Here is a 20408-nt window from a genome sequence, read left to right as displayed (position 1 = left end):
CATCGCCTAGACATAGTGACTAGTGTAACCAAAAGAACTCACCAGAGAACATAGAATTCCAGAGAAACTGTGCCAAGAAGATTCCTAAATAATGTTAAATAAGCTACTGGTTAGTATTAAATAGAGTTTTCCTATGCTTGCAACCTTCCTGCCACTCAGCAGAAAAGCATTGGCAAATAACTTCGGTTCTGCAGTTCTTATGATTAACTTGAGTAAGAGCTGGAGTCCTATTTTTAAATGACCAGATTTGACTTATTTGCATGTTTGGAGAAACCTGCCTAAACTAGTCACAGCAAGCCAGGTTGCTCTCGTCCGTAACTTACATTATTATTATTGTTTTCAGGGTCCCCAAGGTAGGGCTTAATCCATTATTAAGAGGGAGTTTGACGTATGATCTTTAATAAGGAGTTCCTTAAATCATGCAAGGTTGGAAAGGCAAATATTTATAAACATGTTCCTACACGCATAAAAGGGAGGACGTAAACCCCACTGCTAACAATGATTATCTCAGGGGCGTGGCATTGGACGGGGTAGAAAATGTCACTTTCTGTTTTATACACTCCTATTGCCTAAGTTGCTTTCATACTGGGCATGTGAGTTGTAACTTCAGAAAAACATTGTTTTTATATAGAATAATTTCATTCCCTTATGAAAAAGGTTTTTTTTTTTTAAGGGATTTTATTTATTTATTCAGAAGAGATGCAGAGAGAGAGGCAGAGACACAGGCAGAGGGAGAAGCAGGCTCCCTGCGGGGGGGTCTGATGTGGGACTCGATCCCAGGACCTCAGGGTCACAACCTGAGCCAAAGGCAGACGCTCAACCACTGAGCCACCCAGGTGTCCCCCTTATGAAAAATTAAACTGGATTCACACTCAGCCCAGAGCAAGTTTGATTTAAGGAACATTAGAATAAGTTGATTTGAATGGGGTGACTTTAGGAGGAACTCGTGGAGACAGACATGATCCGGGGTAGAGCCACTTCTACAAGGGGGAGGCATGTCTCCTCTTGGTTTCTTCTCAACAATTAGAAGTAGTATGAAACCAGGAAGATTACCAACCCTTGGGTGGAACCTGGGCAGTGGCAGACAAGATCCAACCTCTGTAGAATGTGATGCCGGGACACAGCCATGAAATCACCTCAGCCTCTGCCAAGTGTTTCTGTTTTATACTCATGCTCTATAACTTTAGCATTTGTGGGCAAATGGAACTTCCATGGTTACGTTCCACTGCAGAGCCCGATGAACTCTGTGTGTTGGGTTGTCATTGAGAAAAAGAACATGCCACCTCTGTGCTGACCTGGCCTGCTGGGGAAACTACTTGGTGAGATTAGATAGACTCATGGTCTAATCCTGATTCTGCCCCTAACCCTTTATGGCTCTCAGTTACACATGAGAAGATTGAATGTTATATGACCCCTAAAGTCTCCTTTAGTACAAAACTTTATGACCTCTAGAATGGTCCATAAAGCAAGTATTTTGAGTAGTGAGTACCATAGTTTCTTTCTCATTTGTAAAAGCTCAACTTTCTTAAACAGCCCAACTTTAATTAAACCCAGCAACTCGGTCAGATATGTGTATGTCATAAGTAGCATGATATATTGTCAAAGAGAAGACAGCCTACCCTGTATTATAGGGATGGAAATGGAGTACTGCAAGAAGTGGCTTTTTCATGAAATAAACATGGATTTGGGATTAGGATTTAGTCCTCCATGCCTCAGTGGAGACAAAGCTGCCTTCACTTCTCTCTTCATCAGCAAGGTACCTTAGAAATGAGGGTCATGGCGCCCATTGTCCTTCAAATGACACCTTCGCCCAGAGGCAGAGCTGTGCACAGTGTGGACAGTGCAGAGTGGCACAATAGGTGATATTCCTGTCAAGGCATCCCTGCTCTCATGTGGGTTCCTGAAGGTAGCTGATGAGTCAGTCAGTCACAGGCTGTCAGGCATCTCCCTCAGGGAGGTCTTGGGGAGAGCGAGGCCGGGTGATTGCACACGAAGTGCCTAAACTCTTGGCCACTCTATATGTCGTGCTCGACTTGGGTCACTTCTAAACCCAATTATGGTTTGGTGATGGCCACCCTGTTACATACTATATTGTACAAAATAAGAGAGCAAAGTGATCTTAGGACATCATCTGAAAGGTGAATGCTAACTTGACCGCTTCCTCCGACATACGTTCCTATCTGCTTGTTTCTTCTTCTTCCTCTTTTTCTTCTATATTCTATTTCTTCCTTCTTATCTGACTCATGACTTCCCATGGCACTTCATGACAGCCATTGTGTATTTTTGTTGGCAGCTCAGACCCAGAGATGCTACTGAATACTATTTGTCAACCATGCAAGACTTGCGTGTGTTTTCTAAATTTCTTCTTGAATATCTCTCCAGGACTAGGCGGTCCTTGGCCTTCTGTAGCCTATGTATGGACTCCTCATCCTGTCTGACAGAAGCACTTGTTCATTCCTACTTTTATGAATACAAGACATAATTGTGATTAAAAACCTTCCATATCTTTGAATAACCAGTCACTCCTTAACTTTATTCTCTCTAGACCAAAGAGCCCCCAGTTCCTTGCAGCTTCACTTATAAGTCATACAGTAGTAATTTTAATTATTCTTGGAACCCTTGCCAGGAGATCTGTATCTTTATATTTTCTTTGTTTTAAAGGGTGGCAAAAATAACACTGTGTGCCAAGTAAAATTTGGTTAAAAGAGAGAAGAAAGTTTTATTTTAAACCTCTCTTTTTAAAAAAAGATTTTATTTATTTATTCATGAGAGACACAGAGAGAGGCAGAGACATAGGCAGAGGGAGAAGCAGGCTCTCTATGAGGAGCCTGATGTGGGACTCAATCCCAGGACCCCGGGATCAGCCCTGAGCCAAAGGCAGATGCTCAACCACTGAGCCACCCAGGTGTCCCTAAAACCTACCTCTTAAAAAAAATCATTTTTTATATGATATATATGACCTGTTCATATAGGTCAGTGTTGTATTGTTTTTTTAAACCATGATTTCACTTAGGTAAATTATTCTTAATTTTAAGTCTTTTTTTTTTTTTCTTTTTCTTTTTGTGTATCAGTAGTTCCCTAACCTATTTTGGAGTAGAGAGATTTTATCCAAAAGTGAATCGCTTTTCACTCATTTGACTTTCAGGTAAGATTTTTCTGTTTGCAAGGAACAAAGTCTGAGTTCTCAGGCCACCGGGGCTCCTAAGAGTGCCTGTGCACCACAGTGGAAACTGAGAACCTCCAGAATCTGCAGCAGCACCAGGCACAGCACACTCTGATTTCTCATGTTCATCTGTGTAGACACCCACCCTCTTCCTTTCTCTTCACTCTGTATTGCTTCATTCTCCTCTCTCAGTGGACCACCTTGTTCTGCTCCCCTCCTAGCTTTGGCTTGCCTGTGTGCACAAGGCCACAAGGGCCTCTCCTTTCCTCTCCCTACATCGTAGCTTTTCAGCTTAAGTTACTGTTGCCACTTGGTTCGCTCTGTTTTCCAGAGCAAACTCCCAAGAGTGAGGATCTGCTAGGCCCACTCCAGTCTCTGGATAGACTGTGACCCAAGGGCAGTCCAATACCTCCAGGTCAGGTGTTTGCCCCCATCCCATCACCTGTGCTGGGCACGTGAGGTGGTCAATCAGAGCACGTGCAGCATGGAGTGGCTGATTTGGCACTGTGATTAATAAACATCTCTGGGGCATCTAAAGTGATTGAATAGTTTTTACAGAATTATTTTCCCCATTTTCTGAGAGTTAGTTTGAATTTCTATTGTCTTCCAGGTTATTAACAATTTCACTAAAGTCATTAGCACATAAACATTGGGGAAATACATTCTCTTTTTGTCTACCAAATAAATACTGATATTGAATGAGATTTTTTTTTTTTTTTACAAAGATTTATTTATTTGAGAGAGAGGGAGGGAGTGAGCAGAGGGAGAGAGAATCTCAAGCAGACTCCCTGCTGAGTGTGATGCAGGGCTCCATCTCACGACCTCACGATCACAACCTGAGCCGAAATCAAGAGTAGGGTGCTCAACTGACTGAGCCACCCAGGCGCCCCCTGAATGAGGTAGATTCTAAGAATAAACACAATCAGACTTTCTTCGGAACATCACAGGTGGACACTGTCGCAGTGATCACTACTGCCTTGTGATTTCAATCTGAAAGCCATGATCCCAACTGATACCAAAATAAAGTCAAAAGATAATGCTTTTTCTTGATTGATAACTTCAAAAAGTCACATATTCTAGAAATTAGTTGGGGGTGGAGTCAGGCAGTCTAGAGCTGGCCTGCCTAGGATCAAAAGCTGGCTTGGACACCTCTGATCTGTATAACTTGGGGGACTTATGTGACCCTGCTACTCCTCAGTTTCCTCATGCATAAAATGGGATCGCTAAGAATATTTCTGATGCTCGTTATTGTGAAGATTAAATGAATGCATCAATGTAAAATGTTAGGAACTACCTATCACATGGTATAAATCCCATAAATTTTAGTTATTATTGTGATAATTCCCTAACCTTTGTTGAATACCAATTGTATAGCTTAAGCTAGTTTGAGGTGGGATTCTGTGATTTTTAAACCACTGTGGTCTTATTCAAGAAAATGCAAGTGGATCTCTAGACTGGTTTGTTATGCCAAGCGCTTTATAGAATCACATTGGCAATCTCCTGTCACCTTCATATATATAATTTCACAAGTCTTCTGTTGTTATGAATGTTTAAAACTGCCTGTGATCAAATTGAGGGCAGTTGCACAATTTTTATGGTCTTCCAGAATATTAGATATCTAATTTTCTTTATTCCAATTAAAGTTTCCTTAATTTAATATGACATATTTTTACAAAGCTAATTCTTTGAATCTTGTAGTGACATTTCATTGTTCTTGACATTTTTTCCTCTCTGCTACTTCTGGGTATGGTAACTTGAAACTCCCAATATGTTGGTGTGAGTCTGTAGTGAAAGAGACGCAGGAGGTACTCTTGAATTCAAGTTCATGAGCTGTGAAAGGCCTGATAAAGAAATGTGGTATTGCTAGTTGTCATCTGAACTAAGCTGCAAAAGTTCTGCTCCAAGGTTCTATCACACTAAATACACTTATCTTGCTAAGTATACATATCGGGTTCTATGCCTCCAAACAGGCAGCCTCTTCTAACCTAGTGGTAAACATTTTGATTAGTGAGAAGTGTTTTCACATCTGCTTATTTCAAGCTTAAGTGCTTTTCTCCTTCTCACAGAAAAATTGAGATAAAGCAAATATCATCATCTCCATTCATTTCCATTTGCAGTTTCAGCTCGTATGTAAATATGAGGCTCGGAGGACCAGAAAATGCCCTAAATTAGCACAGTATTATAACTGCATCGCCCAATGCTAGGGAGTGATGGGAAATTGGTATTCCTCATGGAGCTGTGGTGAATATTCATTTTTCCATCTGGAAACTAAGCATATGCTATTTAAGAGATTGAAAAGTGGTGTGACTTCAGCCTTGTGACTACTAAACTTTACAATCTTGAGGGTGTAATTCACATGAAAAACACGAATGTGTTGCCCTAGAAGTAGAGGAATGAGAAATAGAACTGAACTAGCTGCGGAGGCTGATTCAGTCTTTTTTTCCGGAGGTAACCTGGGGTACAAGCATGTTAAGAAGCAGTCTCGGGTGGGGACTCAGGACCACACTTTGATCACTTTTATGCGGGGCCGTGGGAACTTGGAGACATTCTCTGCTCATTTCTCCGCAGGATTCCAATTTCAACAAGAATTGCCGGGATTTCCTAAGAAATACGGAATATTGAGGAAATGGAAAGAAATTGAGTAACACGAAGACACACCTTATGCCTTAAATAAAATCTTGTAGTTAGAGTGTGGATTGAAAGCCTCCCGGGGACTGACAGCTCGTTTCTCTGCTCTCTGGAAATTAATGGGCTTGGCTTTGTATCTCCAACTGTTCTGCACAAATGAACCAAACTGGGAATCAGTTGGAGTCAGTGAAGCTTAACACAACTCCAGCTATTGTTTACATGGCTCCCATGAAACCCCTGTGCCAAACTGATTAGATTTACAGTTCATTCGATAAGCTTGTCTGCTCATGGCACATAAGGCAGTGAACCTTTTTACAAAATGAAACTGGAGCTGGAGAGGGGGGATAAGGCCTTTAATGAAGAGGGAGGCTGAGAGACATTGGTGGGAGATCTTCTAAGCTTTTAGACCGCCTCCCTTATGCTGGGATTCTTATGCTCGTGTTGGAATGACACTTTGGGATTCAGCCTCTGCAGTGCCATTTCAGAATATGTTCTAATAATGGATATATATATATAATCTATAATGGATATATATATAATCTATAATGGATATATATATATATATATATATATATATATATATATATAACACTACTGGGAACTAGGGATGATAAAAGACTCTTGTAGGTAAAACTGGGTCAGGGAGCCCCATGTGGACCAGTGGAAGCTATTACCAACTGCACAATGCCAGACAGAGCTGCTTTTTGTTTTTCCCTATAGTCCATGCTAGACGCTGGGAGAAACTGTACAAAGCCTACCCTATTTGTACATGCTTTGGACCTATTATTGAGTGATTAAGAATTAGTCATGGAGCCATGAAATCATCACCCTCAAAACTCTATCTAGTTACCTTTCAGCAAGTATAAGTGATCTCATTTCTCTGAGAGCATCACCCAATAGTTTTGCCAACCATGGCCTACCACTGTGGACTTGCTCCCCCTGAGAAAGATTGGCAGAGGAGGAGTCAGCTGAATAGAAGTTGATGACCACCATCAGAGGAGTCCCACATGGGGACTTTATACTACATCTGTTTTGGCTAGCTATTGTTTGACATAAACTACCCTAAAACTTAGTGGCTTAAAACAATAGCCACTTTATTAATATCTTACAGTTCTGTGGGTCTGGAATCCAGGCAGAGATTGGCTGGGTGCTGCTTTTGCTCCACATGGTCTCAGCAGGGATTACTTGGTAGTATTCAGCTGGTGACTGGGCAGGTTTATAGGGTCTGAGATAGCTTTAGTCCCATACCTGGCACTTTGCCATGGACAGCTGAAGGCTGGACCATGTCCTCTCCACGTGGTCTCATGGTTGCTCCGCTATAGAAGTCGAACTTCTTACCTGGCAGCTTAGAGTACAAGAAGGAGTGTTCCAAGAGTCCCAGAAATGGGCTATAAGGCTGTTTATGCATCAGCCTGGAAAGTCCCAGAAGATCACATCTGCTAATTTTTATTAGTCAAGAAAATCTCTAAGGCCAGTTCAGATTCAAGGGTGAAGGAGTTAGACCCCACCTCTCAAGGAGAGGAAAATTAAAAAATCCATGGCCATCTTGAGTCTTCCTCAAACATTTTCTTGTGACCTTAGAACCCTAAAAAAGAATCCAATATTGTAACTCATTTCTCAAATCTCTTACCCAATGATATGAAAAAAATATGGAAGAAAACTCAAGAAACCCTTATGTATACACAGAGCATGCACTGAGTGTTTAGTACTATTTAGTAAACCCTGGTATGCACTGAGGGATTAATATTTAGTAACAATCGAGAGATCCATTAAATGGAATATATGATTGAGAGTAATTGCATAGGTTCCAAATAGGTAACTCTTGGCTGACAGTTTTACTATTAACCTTGAATAAATCCCAGGGAAAATGGATGTTTATATAAAACAATTTAGTCCGTAAGGATGAAACTCTGGGACTCACACATTGGATGCCTTTTCCCACTGTTTATCTCATGCTTTGTCTTTTTTTTTTTTTCTTGCTATGACTATGCTGTCTCACCCACTAACTGTGTCTCCAGATTTCCATCTAAACTATAGTTGTGGTTCTGAACCACAGCATATCATCCTTGCAGGTGCAAACAGAAGCCTATTTTCTCCAGTCTTTTGATTTTCATTGCAATAAAAACATCACATCAGTAGTATTGCTTCAAGCTCATGAGCCTCAGCTGGGTCTGCTTTGTATCCTCAATGCATGCTTTCTCCCAGAAATCTTTTCCTGAGAAGGCCTAGCTGGCATGGAGATTCCTCCCAGTTAGGCATATACAGCTGGAAGGGGGAGAGGGCAGGGTGTGTGCAGACTGCCTCAGGTATACACTGTTGGTTGGATTGGGTGGTGGAGCCGGGGGGAGGTTAGGGAAGCTTATCACCTGAACCCTCCCCACTTCATGGTGACTTCCCACTTGTCACCATGTCTTCTGTTTATTTGGTGACTAAAGGATGAGGCACAGTGATGCTGGCAGCATTGTGAGGACTTGGGGACAGCAGATCAAAGAGTGAAGCAAATATATTTTCCAATGTAGGAGATCTAGCCCTCCAAGGACCCTGCTGCTTTCTTAGTTCAAAGGACTTCTGGATTTTCAGCCTTCATGATCCACAATTCAAGCTCCGTCCAGCCTCCCCAGAATCCTTTGCTAAGAATTTCTACTCCAGATTCTGCAGTACACTTCCATTTTTTTTTTCCTGCCTTTGAATTGTTGGTGGGATTAGAGCATCGGAGACCTTGAGTCCAGACCTTGTTAACTGGCTGACCTGACGCAGGGGTTTTACATTTCTATGAAAATTACTGCTTTTTAGAGGAATCTGGGTAAGGAGGGGGGTATATGCCCTTTCAATAAAGTATACACTCTTGGGTATGCTCTATTTTAAGCATGTAATACAAGGGTGACATATTTTCTTTAAAAAACAAACAAACAAACAACAAAACCAAACACAAAACCCCTAAACTTCAAAGAAGCGTACTGGCATAAAAGTGAAAAACGTAGGTATTATAACCAGTCATTTTTTTAGTAGTTTCCATGAATAATTAGTTCCTAGTTATTGGTACCACGGATACAAGAATGAGTAAAGCTCGGCCTCCTCTTTGAAGGAACTAAGTTTAGTAGCACAGAGTTTTCTGTAAGCAGATGAATCGCAGTATCACTCAGTATGAAGTGGGAGAGAGGTGTATGCAGAGTGTTGAGGGAGTCTGAGAAGGGAGTGCGTGGGCCGACGGTCACGGTGTCTACTCAGTGCTCCTCTCCTCTTTGAATATTTATTGTAAGTGGTTAGTGGCTAGAATATATATATATATATATATATATTTCCTTTTAATTAACACTTGAAAAGATTTCAACTTTGGGATATATTTTAAAAATACACATAACACTAAAACTATTCTTCCTGCAATTGAATTATTTAAAAAAATACAGATTGAAGTTATTTATAACCACGATAGCCATTGCTAGATGACTGGAGTCAGCACATGAAGAAAGTCTCAGAGGAATAAATGTATTTTGGTTATTTACAGAGTGTAAATTGGGAAATTCTAATAGCCCTTCAAAATCAAAGAGCTGACTGTCTCCTATACTCTGTTACCTTCTTTTCAACCAATGTGGCATTTACCCAAACTTTTCTGTAACCCATAGCAACTGGGGATGGGTTGGTTACTCCGGGAAAGTGAATTTCTGGAGCATTGGGGTGGAGCCTCTATTTGCTGGTAGGGTCCAAGGCTGAAAAAGTCCACCCTGGCAGGAATCCCCCTGGTTAGCTTTTGAGGCTTTCCACCCTTCTGTAGGCAGGAAGAACATGCAAATGTGTTTATGTCTGAACAGCCCAGCCTAGCTGATACAGTGTTCCTGGTGGTGTTTTCCTGCCAGAGAACCTTCCATCAAGCTCACTCTTGGTGAACTGCTACAGTTCCTGGTTTGGGGGGCAGGAAATTGGCGTTGGTGGGCCAAAGCTGAAGAAGCCTAAGAAGGTGTGGTCTTGGTTACCAAATCAGAAGTTGCGATATCCTGAGTCTTAATTTGATCAGAGACCCTGACATTCTCTCTTATAAAAGGTCTCCGCTTTGATGTCTCCGGATACAGAATTTGGACAATGTCTTTTGCCTTTTGAAAATGTACTTACGATGATTTTTTTTTGGATGTTTGATGATTTTTCAAAATGAAATGTGATATAAGTGTCACCAGGCCCATTTTTCTCCTTTTTCACCAGGAATGCCCAGAAATACGTTGTATAATGCAGAACTGTTCAACCCCTCACTTTTAATCCTGCGATCTGGAACAGCAAAGGCATTGTTTCAGGAACATTCTCAGCTATTAGGTGGTCCAAATTTCTGCATTCTTTTCCTGCTTTCTTTGTTTTTTGTTCTATATGGTGGTATGTTCACAGGGCAGAATTTATTACCTTGCCTTCAAGTGTCTTGTTAAATAGTGGGTACTGTTATTTGCATGCAAATGGCTTGCTTTCCACATTCAAAAATCTTGAAAAAAATTTGAAGTTCAGGGTCCAATTTTTCTAAGTTGCATGTTCCGCTAACTACCCTGCCAACTTATTTTCAGTGAGCAGGATGTAGTAGATGAGCTAAAGCTTCAAACACAGTAACAATGATTTGTAAGTTGGCCGTCGTTTTGGATAACCCTTGCAGTAACTCTCCCGCTGGTTGAACAGATTGTGAAAAGAGGAAGATAAGAATGTGTTTGGGAACGTCCTTCAACTTTCATCTTATTCTCCCACCAGGCCTCCTAGCTGGCAAGTCCTCTGAGCTGTTTTTCTCTTTCCAGCTTATGGTGTCCAGTTTGCGGCCAGTTGTTGTCCCTGTGAACACTGCAAGAGATGCAAGCCACCTAGAGCCAGTGTCAAGTACCAACTTGCTTCCACCTCAATGTCAGGCACTGAGAAACTGCCATGACAGGGACTGTTTGCCGATCTCTAATGGGAAGGAATAGTTTATCCTGACCATTTACATGAAGTGAATGTGGGGTACAAATGACATCACATGTTCTCTCTCCCTGTATTTAAAGTCCATTACCTGAACCAGCTCTTGTATTATTTTCTAGTGTATTTTCTCCTCCTTCGTTTTCATCGCTACCATGTTGTTTGCTACATACTTAATAGAAGACACTGTGCTGTATACTTCATGTATATAATTCATTTAATCTGTATAATAACCTGGTGAGATCAGAATTCTGACCATTTTATGGATTGGAAAATTGAGTCCTAGAGAAGTAGAGGAACTTGTCCAGCCCCTCAGTTGGGAAGTGGGTGAGGCTAAGCTGCCTCCTTTGAGTCCTTACCTTGACCTGAATGGATGCACTCCAGAGATCACTGGTCTAACTCAGAATCAGCTTGTTTTTTTTTTTTTTTTTTCTTTTCTTTTCACTGACGCTTTTTACAGGAAGCAAGAAATTTTTTCCTTAAAGAAGTCAATTTAAAAAATATCTCCTCCAAGTGTGGCCTTTCAATATACAAAAAATTAAAATACAGAAATCCATTGCATTTCTATACACTACTAATGAAATAGCAGAAAGAGAAATTAAGAAAACAGTCCCATTTACGATTGCACCAAAAATAATAAAATACCTAGGAATAAACTTAACCAAAGAGGTGAAAGACCTATACTCTGAAAACCATATAAGACACTGATGAAAGAAATTGAAGATGACACAAACACATGGAAAGATATTCCATGCTCATGGACTGGAAGAACAAATATTGTTAAAAAGTCCATACTACCCAAAGCAATCTATAGAGGTAACAATCTCTATTAGAATACCAACAGCATTTTTCACAGAACCAGAACAAATAATCCTAAACTTTGTATGGAACGACAAAAGACCCTGAACAGTCAAAGCAATCTTGAAAAAGAACAAAACTGGAAGTATCACAATCCCAGATTTCAAGATCTACTCCAACCAGCAGTAATCAAAACGTATGGTACCGGCACAAAAATAGACCCAAAGATCAATGGAAAGAATATGAAGCTCAGAAATAAACCTACAAAAAAAAAAGAAATAAACCCACAGTTATATGGTCAATTAATTCTTTGATAAAGGAGGCAAGAATATGCAATGGTAAATGATAATCTCTTCAACAAGTGGTGTTGGGAAAACTGCACAGCTACAAAAGAATGAAACTGGACCACTTTCATATATCATACACAGAAAAAAACTCAAAATGGATTCAAGATCTAAATGGAAGACCTGAAACCATAAAATTCCTAGAAGAGAGCATAGGCAGTAATCTCTGACATTTTTCTCGATATGTCTCCTCAGGCAAGGGAAACAAAAGGAAAATTAAGTTATTGGGACTATATCAACACAAAAGCTTTTACACAGTGAAGGAAGCCATCAACAAAACAAAAGACAACCTACCAAATGTAAGAATACATTTGCAAATGATATATCCAATAAAGGGTTAATATTCAAACTATAGAAAGAACTTCTAAACTCAACACCAAAAAAGCCAAGTAATCCAGTTAAAAATGGACCAAAGGCATGAATAGACATTTCTCCAAAGAAGACATACAGATGGCCAACAGACATATGAAAAGATGCTCAACATCACTCATCATCAGGGTAATGCAAGTCAAATCCACAATATCACCTCACACCTGTCAGAATGGCTAATATCAAAAACACAAGAAACAACAAGTGTTGGAGAGGATGTGGGGAAAAAGGAACACTCTTGCACTGTTGGTGGGAATTCAAATTGGTGCAGCCACTGTGGAAAACAGTATGGAGCTTCCTCAAAAAATTAAATCATTAAAAAAATTTTAAATTAAAAATTATTTAAGAAATTATTATATTCTATTAAAAATAGAATTACCATATGTAATTCCACTACTGGGTATTTACCCAAGAAAATGAAATTGCTAATTCAAAAAGATATATACACTCCTATGTTTACTGCAGGATTGTTTCCGATAGTTAAGATATGGAAGCAAGCCAAGTGTCCATCAATAGATGAATGGCTATGGACATCCCTGGGTGGCTCAGTGGTTTAGCGCCCAGCTTCAGCCCAGCGCATGATCCCAGAGTCTCGGGATCGAGTCCCACATCAGGCTCCCTGCATGGAGCCTGCTTCTCTCTCTGCCTATCTCTCTGCCTCTCTCTGTGTGTCTCTCATGAATAAATAAAACAAAATCTTTTAAAAAAAATAGATGAATGGCTAAAGAAGATGTGGCATATACACACAATGGAATATTACTTAACTACAAAAAAGAATGAAATCTTGCCATTTACAACAACACGGATGGATCTAGAGGGTACAATGCCAAGTGAAAGAAGTCAGAGAAAGACAAATACCACGTAATTTCATCTCATGTGGAATTTACTATATATATGTATGTATCTAATCATTATATGCCTTAAATTTATACAATGCTATATGTCAATTATCTTTCAATGAAACCAGAAAAATAAATAAAATATATCTGGGTTTTAAACTAAGGTATAGCTGGCAATTTGAATTCTCCTGATTCTAGCCAACTTTATTGATCCTTAAGGTAAAGCAATTCTTTGGGGGTTGATGCTATCATTATCCCTACTTCCTAGCTAGGGAAACTGAGGCATAGAGAGATTACATGGTTTAAGGTCATCTGACCAGGCTAGAACAGAGAGAGAATTTGAAGCAAGGGTCTTGGGTTCCACGGACCATGTGCTCCAGGAAACATGCAAAACTGTCAGGATAATGCAACCACAAAATGAGAATAAGGAGAAATTTTCAATAGCTAGTTTCTATGCTGCCTCAAAAGCCACAAATAGGATATTCTCTGCTGTTGGTGATGATGAAGTCAGTACAACAGAGAACCTGATAGCAAAATGATTACAGTAGGTCCCAGGAAATGGAAAATATTTCAGGCATGACATGGGTTTCTTCGACTTCTCCACAGGTGACCAATAGTTTAAAATTACTTGAAAGCTCCCCTACCAAAGGCAGGATATAGAACAAATAATTTTTTTTGAAAAGTGTATTGGTAAAATATACTTCAGAAGCTCTCACCTGAGCAAATATCTATTCAGACTTCACTGACTTTTTATTTAAAATTTTGTTTGTAGGGTATCTCTGGGTGGCTCAGTGGTTTAGCGCCGCCTTCAGCCCAGGGCCTGATCCTGGAGTCCTGGGTTCAAGTCCCACGTCGGGCTCCCTGCATGAAGCCTGCTTCTCCCTCCTCCTGTGTCTCCGCCTCTCTCTCTCTCTCTCTATGTCTATCATAAGTAAATAAAAATCTTTAAAATTTTGTTTGTAGAAGTATCTACTGTGATTTTATATTCATATTCTTAGGCATTCCTGTCTGTCTTCTAATCAGCCTTTTTGGGAACATGACACGATTTTGTCATAACTGGATTTGTAGAGCCCTTCTTGCAATGTGCACACACATACACACACATGCCATGCCCTATGTGGTCAGCATGCCTTTATCATGAAGTTAACTCTCTCCATTTGCCTCCAGACAAGTGTCTTCTTATCTCAGATTTATTTTTTGCATTAAAACTATGCACCTCCCTCCCCAGGTCTCTACTTCATAATTTTTAGGTTTCTTGCTTCTTTCATTTCTTCTCCCCAGAAATGGACAATATCTTCAGCAGATCCCGAAAGACCTCTACATCTCCCGTCCTCAAGGTACTTCTCTCTTCTGTTAGCCTGACCTATTTCCATGGCAATGACAACTGATTCACAAAACGTGATTATTACAGTTAATCAGGAAAAGCTGACAGTCTTCAAAGAGATTCTTGTTAAGAGTCTGAGTTTTATTCCACTTCAAGTATGTTTGGCATCCTAGGCAGGAGATAGGTGAAAGGTAGGAGTGTGGTTGAAGGTTTTCCATCTGTGATGGGAACTCAAGACACTCCGGAACAAGTCTCTCATCCTTAGTTTTCTTTATCCTTTCCTTTTCCCAAACAAGCATCGTTGAATTCAGCAGCACTCTGTACTTAGTTGCTATTTTAAATTTAACATTAGGGATCCCTGGGTGGCGCAGCGGTTTGGCGCCTGCCTTTGGCCCAGGGCGCGATCCTGGAGACCCAGGATCGAATCCCACATCAGGCTCCCGGTGCATGGAGCCTGCTTCTCTCTCTGCCTCTCTCTCTCTCTCTCTCTGTGACTATCATAAATAAATAAAAATTAAAAAAAAAATTTAAATTTAACATTATTTAAAATGTCAGTTTGAGCACAATCAATATTTGGGATCAAGGACGTAACTGGTTATTCAAATGTCATCTATTAAAGGGATCTGGGGAAGGGAGCAGCAAATGGTGCAGAGAATAACCCTTGGAGGAGAGGAGTGATATTCAGTATCATGAACAGCTGCTATGACACCCGCACACCCAACCTAGCAGCACAAAAGCTTAAACCTCTAGTTGCTGTATTGTGGGGAAGCTGGTGAGTCCTAGGAAAGTGGCCACGGTGGGGGAAGTTGAACCTGGGGAGCTCAGGACAGAGCTTTTATCAACCAGTTTAGAAGTATTTCAGTAACCATTACAGCCAGGTCAGTGGCTCCCACTGGGTACCAGCCCGCAGTGAGGGTCACTGTGATCTAACTGTAATAGCTTGGACCTGTTTCTCTGCCCATACTAGGTGTTCAACATGAAGAAAAAAGGCTATCTTGCTTGAAAAATCATAATACAGATGTTTCTTGGTTTACTCGATTAGTTTCACAATCTTATCAAGATTATTTTGCATTTGTTAAAAGACTGTGATCTCCAACATTGTCTACTGACTTTGAACTCACTGCACCCCACTTTTGACTATAGTTGAGTGGAGTTATTGACCGGCAGAGGAGTGGGACATGCCCCTCCTATGCTGAGGGACTTGCTCTGGCAGCTGTTCCACCCGAGGACCCTTGATGAGGCTTAGGCAGCAGTTTTGTGCAGTGTAGGCTGCTCCCTTGGTACAAATATTCCTTTAGGTGAAGGGCATCCCTATCCCTACACCACATGCACACACAGAACTCCAGGTCTTCCCTGGGACTGTACTCTGTTTCTGTTTTTTAAAAGATTTTATTTATTTGACAGAGAGAGAGAGAGCAAGCACAAACATGGAGAGCGGCAGGCTGGAGAGGGAGAAGCAGCCTTCCCCCTGGGACTCGATCCGGGGACCCTGAGACCATGACCTGAGCCAAAGGCAGATGCTCAACCAACTGAGCCACCCGGTGCCCTCTGCTTCTGTTTCCAATGCAGGGATATCAGATTGCAAGGCAGGCTCCTCAAGGCATTCCGGGAGCCTACAGACAGGCACTTCTTAAGCTTTTTTAATGCCATGGGACCCTTTTGTCAGGGTGCCAAAGACCATGAATCTCTTTTCAGAACAAGGTTTTTAAAAGCATAAAATACGTGGGATTACAAAGGAAACCAATTATCTTGAAATACAGTTAAAATGTAAAAAACAATTTGTATTGTAGCAGTATGTGTACTTTTTACTTTTTTATTTTTTATTTTTATTTATTTATTTTTAAATTTTTATTTATTTATGATAGTCACACAGAGAGAGAGGCAGAGACACAGGCAGAAGGAGAAGCAGGCTCCATGCACTGGGACCCCGACGTGGGACTCGATCCCGGGTCTCCAGGATCACGCCCTGGGCCAAAGGCAGGTGCCAAACCGCTGCGCCACCCAGGTATCCTTATTTTTTTTTTTTTTTAAGATTTATTTATTCATGATAGACACACACAGAGGGAGAGAGAGAGGCAGAGACAGGCAGAGGGAGAAGTGGGTTCCATGCAGGGAGCCGGATGTGGGACACTCGATCCCAGGACTCCAGGATCACACCCTGGGCCCAAGGCAGGTGCTAAACTGCTGAGCCACCCAGGGATCCCCTATATATACTTTTTTTTCTTTTTTTTTTTTTACTTTTTAATTAACCTATTGCATAACAAGATCTAGCAGAGGGTCTACCTAATAACCACTGTAATCGAAGGTATTGTAACATCTATGATGTGATGTAAAAAAAACCCTGTGGTTTCTACTGGAGAATAAGTCATAGGTCCTTACCCTACTGCCACTGTGTTGTGTTGCCTACATTCATAATGGAAGGAAATGCTAAATGTTAGAGGCTTAGTGAAATGAAAAATGTAAATTTTTTGTCACCGAAATCTCACAGTACCCCTGAATTCTCTCTCCCCTGCCCAAGAACTCTTGCCAATAGTTACCCCAGAGGTCAACACCTCACTGACCTCACTGGAGGCCACACCCCATGCTCTGGAGGCAGGAGGCTTTAGACCACCCACACAGAGCTCTGAGCTGCCTCCTGGCCAGGATCTAGTCCTGCGAATCTGGGGGCAGGAAAGAAGGGCCCCCGAGCCCATAGGTATCAACTTTTTTTTTTTAATATTTTATTTATTCATGAGAGACACAGAGAGGCAGAGACCCAGGCAGAGGGAGAAGCAGGCCCCATGCAGGGAGCCGACGCGGGACTCGATCCCAGGACCCCAGGATCACGCCCTGGGCTGACGGCAGATGCTCAACCGCTGAGCCACCAGGTGCCCGGAACCCTCTTAATCCCCCATATCCTTTACAGTCGAGGAGCTGCTCCTGAGCTTCGTTGCACCCAGAAACCAAGTTTTGAACTGCCGCGCCCCGTGTGACTCCCGCCCGGAGCTCTCCTCGCCGCCGGGCACATCCTGGGTGCTCGGGGTCAGGGCTGGGCTTGTTCTCTGACGTGCGAGGAGAAGAGCCCCCGCACCGGAGCGTTCCGCGGGCCGGGGTCACAGCCGCGCTCCGCTGCCTGCATCGTGCGCCCGGGGTCGGCGTGGACGGCTGCGGCCCGGGGGCTGGACCGCGCCTGCAGCCCCCCCGCCCGGGGCCTCGTTGGCGGAGCTCCCGGGGCTCCCGCGGCCGCTGCGGGGCCAGGTGGGCGGCGGGGACGCGGCGGGCCGGGAAGGTGCGCGGCGGGCGGCGGCGGGAGGCGGGCGGCGGGCGGCGGCGGGGAGGGAGCGGAGGGCAGGGCCGGGGCGGGGCCGGCGGCCTCGTCACTTGATAAAACGCCGGCGAGTCTCCAGAGAACAACGGGCTCATTGAGCGGAGCGGCCGGGAGCTGCCCGCGAGGGGGAGCGGCCGGCGGCAGCGCGACTCGTCCCGGGGGTGGGGCCGGCGCGGTGGCCCGAGGAGCCCCAGGCGGAGGCGGCGGCGGCGGCGGCGGCGGCGGCGGCGGCGGCGGCGGCCTCGAACCCGGCCCGAGCGCAGGGCGCCGCGGCTCCCGCCCGCTCCCCTCCGCTCCCCTCCGCTCCCCTCCGCTCCCCTCCGCGGCGCCGGCCCATGGCGGCCGCGGGGCGGCTGTGGCTGCTCTACCTGTCGGCGGGGCTCCTGCCCCGGCTCGGCGCCGCCTTCAACCTGGACACCCGCGAGGACCATGTGATCCGGAAAGCCGGGGAGCCCGGGAGCCTCTTCGGCTTCTCGCTCGCCATGCACCGGCAGCTGCAGCCCGAGGACCGGCGGCTGTAAGTTCCCGCCTCCCCCCCGGGCGCCGGCCCGCGCCGGCAGCGACCCGGGCGCGCCGCGTTCCCGCCCGGATCCCCGCCCCGCCCCGCCCCGCCCGGATCCGCGCCCCGCGCCCCGCGCCCCGGGGAGCCCCGCCAGCAGCCCCGCCCGCCGCCGCGCCGCCCCCGATTCGGCCCTGGAAACCCGAGCCCCGCGGACCGCGGCCCCGCTGCCCGGCGGGACTGCCCTCGGCCCCGGGAGAGTTTACTTTTTTTTTCTTTTTGCTGCTTCTCTTTTAAACAAAGTGCTTCCCGGCGGTCCTTCCCCGCGGGCACGTTTGCCGGGACCCCGGCAGGTGGCACGCTCGGCTGAGCTTCCCGCGTGTGTCCGGGGCGGGGGCTGCCTGGGACCGCGGTGGAGAAGACCCGGGCCTGCCCCGGCCCCCGCGACACCGCGCGCCCCGCAGAAGTTGCACAGCCACTTTGCATCCTGCCCTGCGTGGGTTTCCGCGCACGGCGGGCGCTCCTGCGGGAGCTGCTCTTCATTCCTCCCCAACACCCCGTTTTCAAAAGATGGAATTGACCAAGCACCTGTTCGCACGACTAGATCAGCTGCAAAAACAAGACCCTCGGAGCGGGTCCCCGCCCCGCCCCCCGCCAAGGCCCCGGAGCGCCCGGCGGTGCCCGAAGACCCTTCGGGCCTCTGCGTTTTGCAGGCCTGAGCCCAGGGGTTAAAGCAAAAAAATATCCGGTCTGGGCCCGGGCTTTGCAAACATAGTTTGGAAGACAACCCCCTCCCCCTCCCCTAGTGTAGCGGCGCTCCTCCCGGGAGAAAGTGGAGACTGGCATAGCTTAGCCTCTCTTTTTCTTTCTTTAGACAGTGTTTGGTTCCCACATGATCAAACTATTTAGGCTGGAGAGGGGTTTGGGAGCTTAGTCCGCCTTGATCGCTGTGGGCCTTCATTCTTGATCTGTGCTACTGAAAAATAAACTCCGAGGAGTGCCCTCCTCCCCTGAGGCTTTGAGTTGAACCGAGGTCCTTCCAGGACCAACAGACCGGAGAAAGCAAAGTGCAGCCACCTAAAGAGAGGACTTTGTGTTTATGGGGGGCGAGTGGGACTTTAGAGCTGGGGGAAAGAAAAAAAAAACAACCCTCTTGATTTCTGCAACTAAGAATTTTGAAATTGGTGAATCCTAACGTCAGGTTTTTCTGATAACACCTGCTAATGGAGCAAAGAAACGGGTGGGGGGTGGGGAGGCTGCGGGCTGGTGGTCTGCAGGGCTGGCCAGCTGCTTATCCTCTGCCTTCTCTCGGTAGAAATAATTGTTAAGCTATAAATCTGAAATGAAAGGTGGTTTCTGTTACCTCAGCTAATGGATGATGTTTAGTGTCTGAACACTTAGGAGTGTGTAAATGTGCATCCACCCATCTGGAGAGTTTGAACTGGTTAGTGCAGCGATGATGTGGGCCGGGAGAGGGAATACGTTCTGCTTGATGGTCCCTTGCCCCTGACGCCTACGGGGTGCGATGGCTTCCTTGGAATAGTTGTTCAAGCCAGCATTGTGAAGGGGATGTATTGGGGTAAGAAAATATCTTTGGGATGGAGACTTGCAAAATGTGATTTTAGCCAGGAACCTGTCACTAAGCAGCATACTTGCTAAAACCTGTTACTGCTCTTAGAGCTGCTGCAAGTCCTCCTGTGGGTAAGAATAAGCCTGTCAGCAGAGTCTGCCTCCTTCTAGAAATGCTCTGCTTAGGAGGCTGACAGAGGGGAGTGGCCGATCACACCCGGGAGTGTATCTTTCCCTAGAGCTTAGAGTGTGGCAGGAACCACCTTGTAGGAGGCTGTGGGGTATGTCAAATTCTGTCCCGTTCCCTTCTTTTGGTAAAGTTCCAGCTTCAGGAGCAGCCTTGGTCCTCCCAGGAGAGCCAGTGCATACAGGCCGCGATCACATCAGTTGTCACCGTTGTCTGTAACTAACGTGGGTGTAAGTAACAGTCAGTGAGGTTGAGAGTCTCACAACTTCTGGTCCAGTGTCCTCAACTCTGCACTCTATGGAAAAGTTCAGTAGGCCCTGCTGAGAGCAAGAGACCTGATCCTTCTGGTCCATGTAGCAGCTGTTAATTTATTTTAAGCCTTAGTTTCCTTATCTGTAAAATGGAGATATTACTGCTTAGTAAAGTTGTGAGGAGTTAAGAGACCGTATGCACAATGCTTACTT

The 20408-nt window shown here is 44.5% G+C and overlaps 1 protein-coding gene and 1 long non-coding RNA gene across 3 annotated transcripts in view; one reads left to right on the top strand and one right to left on the bottom strand.

Moving 5' to 3' along the window:
* LOC140624499 (uncharacterized) overlaps nt 1-18284 on the bottom strand; it is a 52397-nt gene extending 34113 nt beyond the window's left edge. The window contains exon 1 of the long non-coding RNA XR_012023965.1: nt 18058-18284. This is a non-coding gene — a long non-coding RNA (uncharacterized lncRNA). The remainder of the gene's footprint in view (nt 1-18057) is intronic.
* Nucleotides 17973-20408, top strand: part of ITGA6 (integrin subunit alpha 6) — an 81687-nt gene continuing 79251 nt past the window's right edge. For both annotated transcript variants that reach the window (XM_072811398.1, XM_072811399.1), the window contains exon 1: nt 17973-18206. In XM_072811398.1, the coding sequence (XP_072667499.1) occupies nt 18025-18206 (182 nt within the window). In that variant the 5' untranslated portion in view covers nt 17973-18024. The remainder of the gene's footprint in view (nt 18207-20408) is intronic.

The sequence above is a fragment of the Canis lupus genome, chromosome 34 (assembly GCF_048164855.1).
Source record: "Canis lupus baileyi chromosome 34, mCanLup2.hap1, whole genome shotgun sequence".
Classification (NCBI taxonomy): Eukaryota; Metazoa; Chordata; class Mammalia; order Carnivora; family Canidae; genus Canis; species Canis lupus.
The sequence above is the reverse complement of the archived record's forward strand: the minus strand, read 5'-3'. Positions and strand labels throughout refer to the sequence as shown.